This window comes from Chinchilla lanigera, unplaced genomic scaffold, assembly GCF_000276665.1.
Source record: "Chinchilla lanigera isolate Chin_1 unplaced genomic scaffold, ChiLan1.0 scaffold00036, whole genome shotgun sequence".
Classification (NCBI taxonomy): Eukaryota; Metazoa; Chordata; class Mammalia; order Rodentia; family Chinchillidae; genus Chinchilla; species Chinchilla lanigera.
The window spans coordinates 21,576,863-21,581,352 of NW_004955437.1; the positions used below are offsets into that span (position 1 = coordinate 21,576,863).

The window sequence follows — 4,490 nt, forward strand, 5'->3', positions numbered from 1 at the left end:
TCCTAAGTGCTTTCTCCTCATCTTAAGGGGGGACTTGGACACCCCAGGGGTAAAAGTCTCTGAATGGAAGGAACACAGGCAGAATCTCTTTCTGAGGTCACCCTGCCCTTCTTTCCAGAATGGAGTCAGTGAAACATGACCCCACATATTTCACAGTCTGACCTGCAGCAAAGGACACATGGCATTTATAATTAGTGGTTGCTTCTGCATGCTGCTAGTTGGGACCCTGGCTCCTTCTTCTATCTCTGCCACTGTCTTGTCTGCTGATTTGGGGTGACCTGCATGCCTGTCTGAGCCTACATTTCCTGCATGTATCACTCAGGGCTTGGCCCCTACAGGCTCCTCAAAGCCCTCTCCAGAGTACCAAGAGAAGTCTGGACAGGTGCCCAGGAAAGATGGGCAGGAGCAAAGCAGTCCAGGGTGGCCAGACGCGCGCCAGACGGGGCTCTTCTCACTGGGCGAGGCTCTTTGAAAAACCGAGAGTTGCTGGGACTGAGCCCAGGGGATTGAGCAAACAGAGAGGAGCTTGCCTCCCCCGACCCGGCCCTTTGTCCGGAATCCAGCTGTGCCTCGCAGGGGAGGAGCAGGCTCGCGTGGCGAAGCCCCGGGGCCCTGGCGCTGATTGGTCAGTGGCGCGGGCAGCCGCCGGGCGGCCACGCTCCTGGCCCAGGGAGAGCAGATAAAGCGTGCCAGGGGGCACACAGCTCGTGGCTCTGGAAATCTCCGCGGTCGCAGCCCCGTGCTGAGAGAGCTACAGAGGTTCCCGGACCCTCTACGTGCTGTTCTTTTCCTCTGGGTCTGAGGCAACTTTGTGAGCCAGCCAGTGCGACCCACCTCCCCTCTCTGAGACGCGCTGCTCCATCCTTTGCTACGGGATCAATAGGTAACAATCGGTGGCCGCCAAGGGCCCGGCAAGGGAAAGGGGTCTTCCGAGCAGGAGAGGCGAGTTTCCTCGATGTATTTTTCCACCTGGCTTCGGAATTGTCCGGAGTGACTGATCTATGCTTACCCTTTCTTTTTACTTCGCCTCAGGATGGCGCCTCACCCTTTGGGTGTGCCCTCTATCCAAGTGACCTGTGAGACCGAGCAGTCCTTCTCTGGAGCCTCAAACAACGAAATACCGAAGGCCGCGTCTGCCCCACCCAGCCCCACGCTCATGTCCCGGGACTGTGCGGAGCCAGAAGCAGGCGGCTGCCGAGGGGCTGCGAGGAAGCTTCGCGCGCGGCGCGGAGGGCGCAGCCGGCCCAAGAGCGAGTTGGCGCTGAGCAAGCAGAGACGGAGTCGGCGCAAGAAAGCCAACGACCGCGAGCGCAATCGGATGCACAACCTCAACTCCGCACTGGACGCGCTGCGCAGTGTCCTGCCCACCTTCCCGGATGACGCGAAGCTCACCAAGATCGAGACGCTGCGCTTTGCTCACAACTACATCTGGGCACTGACTCAGACGCTGCGCATAGCGGACCACAGCTTCTATGGGCGGGAGCTGCCCGCGGGGACGTCCTGCGGGGAGGTGGGCAGCCCCGCTGGCGGCTCCACTGGTGACTGGGGCTCCCTCTACTCCCCAGTTTCCCACGCTGGCAGCCTGAGCCCCGACGCCTCGTTAGAGGAGCGCCCCGGGCTTGGGGCGCCTACCTCCCCTCCCTGCCTGCCTCCTGGCGCCTTGGCCTTCTCAGACTTCCTGTGAAAGGGTCAGTCTCCGGGTTGTGGGTGCTCAAGAGAGGGAGGGAGCCAGAGCTGTGGGGGTGGGCGGCTCTTCCTGCCTCTCACTGGCTGACCCCTGTCAGTCCTCCTGTCTGCAACCTTTGGCGCTGCCTGCGGGGAGTGGGCCCTGCAGGTTGTGCGTATTTTAGGTCTCCAGTCTTTGGCCACTCCAAAACCTCGTTCAAAGAAGAGAATGGCAGCACTGCACATCGGAGACGGCCAAGGTCTTCTGTCTCCCAGCCCTCACTCCAGTCAGTCTGTCTGCCTCTCTGTCTTCTGCCACCCTTCCCCCAGCGTGAGTTAACTCAGTGTTTGCTTTCTCCTCGCTTGCTCCTTTGCCCGACTCCAGAGATGCCGTTGACCTCTACTCCCTGTCAGGTCCGGGTTTTGGGCTATTCCATTCTGCCTTAATCCACGAAGGTGATCCTCTGCCTTCTCGTGCTGCACTTTTTGGAGCCATTGCCCTCCCGGGAACGGGAGAGCAGGCTGCTTACTGGGAAATCGCTAACCGACCTCCCCAGCTTCCCTGCGCCCTTCGGTGCAAAAGTGCTGTGGTGGCAAGTGCCTGGAACTCCGCTCCTCTCGTTGAAAAAGAATCAGCTTGTAATAATAATAATATCTTTTGAAATGAACTTTGTTACTGTAAATTATATGCCCCTCCCCTGTTTTACACATGTGTATTTATTGATGAGATTTCATGGTGGAAAAAGTCTATATTTTGTACATAAGATTATTGGGGACTGGTGAATGAGATTTTGAGCCAATAAAAGATGGACCCTTAAGAATCCTCATTAAGGAGACTCAGTTGTGCGTCAGAAGATTGCAGCTGCTGCGACTGAGGAGGAAACACCTCTGCTGAAGGAAAGGGATGAGACTGAGGGGGGTTCTTGTCCCATCCCTTGAGCGCCAAGCTGGGGGTGGCAGAGCGTGGAAGCCTCTTAAATCGTTGGTCCAACACTCTTGTTTTCTTTATAGGGTAGCAACTTGCCCTATTCCAAACAATGATGTGGAAGAAAGATCTCCAACTGAGACTCCAGACTCACTCGGTCTGATCTGCTGTCTTTCTCCTACCCTACCAGCCTGCACTTAGGGAGGGAGGGAGTTTAATCGTGGAGGCGGAGTCTTAGCATGCTCAGCTTCCCAGAATCTTCCCCAAGTGTTTAGAGGCCCAGTGCGCCACCTTCGGTGCACTTACCCACTGCTGGGGAAGCAGTGCCTTGGCTCTCGCAGTTTAGCAGCTGGCTGAAGGTGGAGGGTCATCTGGAATGTCTGGGACACCCTCCCCCAATGCTGGCAGCCTTGATTGAAAATTCACTCTTACTCCGCAGGAGGATCAGGGCTGGTTCCCCATGAGCCCTGAAACATCCCGAGGTGGGTAGTGGAGTGCCCCTGCTTGGCACAAGGGCCTCTAGGACCTCAGGGAACCCCGTCTGAGCTGTAAGAACCTGCAGTAGACTGGCTGCTTTGGAACAGGAAAATGGAGGGCAGGAACCTGGCCTGCTTGTTGAACCCAGAGACCTCCTAGGCCAGTCCCAGGATGCTGGAAAGAGATGGGCCAACCCAGGGGAGAGTGGCACTTCCAGGGGCCGGGAGCTCTACATAGATCTCTGTCCTGCACACCAGAGTGCTTGTGGTGGCTTTTCAGAGGGTAAGGCCTTACCCTCCCAGCCTCCCTCCCCCACTTCAAAGTGAATTTTTCCTTTCCTCCGTCCGCAAGTCCCTAAAGGTAGCTTGGAGGAGCTATGTGTTAGTAATCAGGGCAGGATTTGGGGGCAAGAAGGGCTACACAGCAAGCAAATGAATGGAGGGTAGTTTTATTTCAAGGCTTTAATCTGGGAGGAAGAAATTAATGGGTTATTGGTGACTCTGCAGCAAACAACTTTCCACCTGGGACACTGCCTGTGGCAGGTGTGGACAGCTCTGTGTTGCATAGACCAAACAAATGCCTGATACTTGCTAGGCACTGGGGGAAAGGATGTAGACAGACCTAAAAAGGAAAAAGGTGGCATGAACACAAAATTATTTAAGGTGAAAAAAATATTGGTATTCAATGGAAGTAGAAACCACACCCCACAAACTACCTTGGTCTAGATTACAGGAAGATTGTCAGAGGCTTGCCAGAGGGGAGTGGCCTTTGGCCCTGGGTCAAAAATTTGGAGAGGAATTCTTCAAGCCAGAAGACCTTTCTTCAGATGCAAGGCTGTGGGAAGTAGCTTTCTTGGGGGGGGGGGGCGGTCCTTGGTGAGAATCTGTAGGTGTTGTGATGTCCGTGGCTGCAAGCAGAGGAGCTGAGAGACCCACTGCCCAGTCAGCCCTTTTCCTGCTTTCCAGGGCCATCATTAAGGAGCCATTAGTCAACGAGCACACACAGACTGGTCCTCCGCCCCACGAATTAAAACACATATAGGATTTAACTAACTTAGCTGCTACCTCGAGTTAAGGGTGGATTGTCAGCCCTACTCTCCAAGTCTGGAAATGACGGAGAAAGGGGAGGGTTTGGTTTAATCACTGCAAAATTTAGGGCTTGGTCCAGGATGAGCTCCATCGTAGTGTGTGGAAATATATGAAACTGCGCTGAGGTAGGGAACCTTCTTCCTCCTTCTCTCCAAAGATCTCTTCAGCGCGAAGGGCTCCGCAACATTTCTGTGAGAGGCGTGTCCAACCAGCCCAGCCAGCATTTTACAATCGGCAACTTTTTAAACCACTGCAGAGGCGAGCAGTTTCAGTTGCAGCTCTCTCAGGCTCCCTCCTCCAGCGCTACTTTGGCTGAGGAGCCTCTCACAGTCTGA

The 4,490-nt window shown here is 55.3% G+C and overlaps 1 protein-coding gene across 1 annotated transcript; it reads left to right on the plus strand.

Moving 5' to 3' along the window:
* The first annotated feature begins 1,033 nt into the window (after positions 1–1,033).
* Neurog3 (neurogenin 3) lies at positions 1,034–1,684 on the plus strand. The gene has a single exon (XM_005390082.1). The coding sequence runs from the start codon at positions 1,034–1,036 to the stop codon at positions 1,682–1,684; it is 651 nt and encodes a 216-aa protein (XP_005390139.1).
* Positions 1,685–4,490: the final 2,806 nt, after the last annotated feature.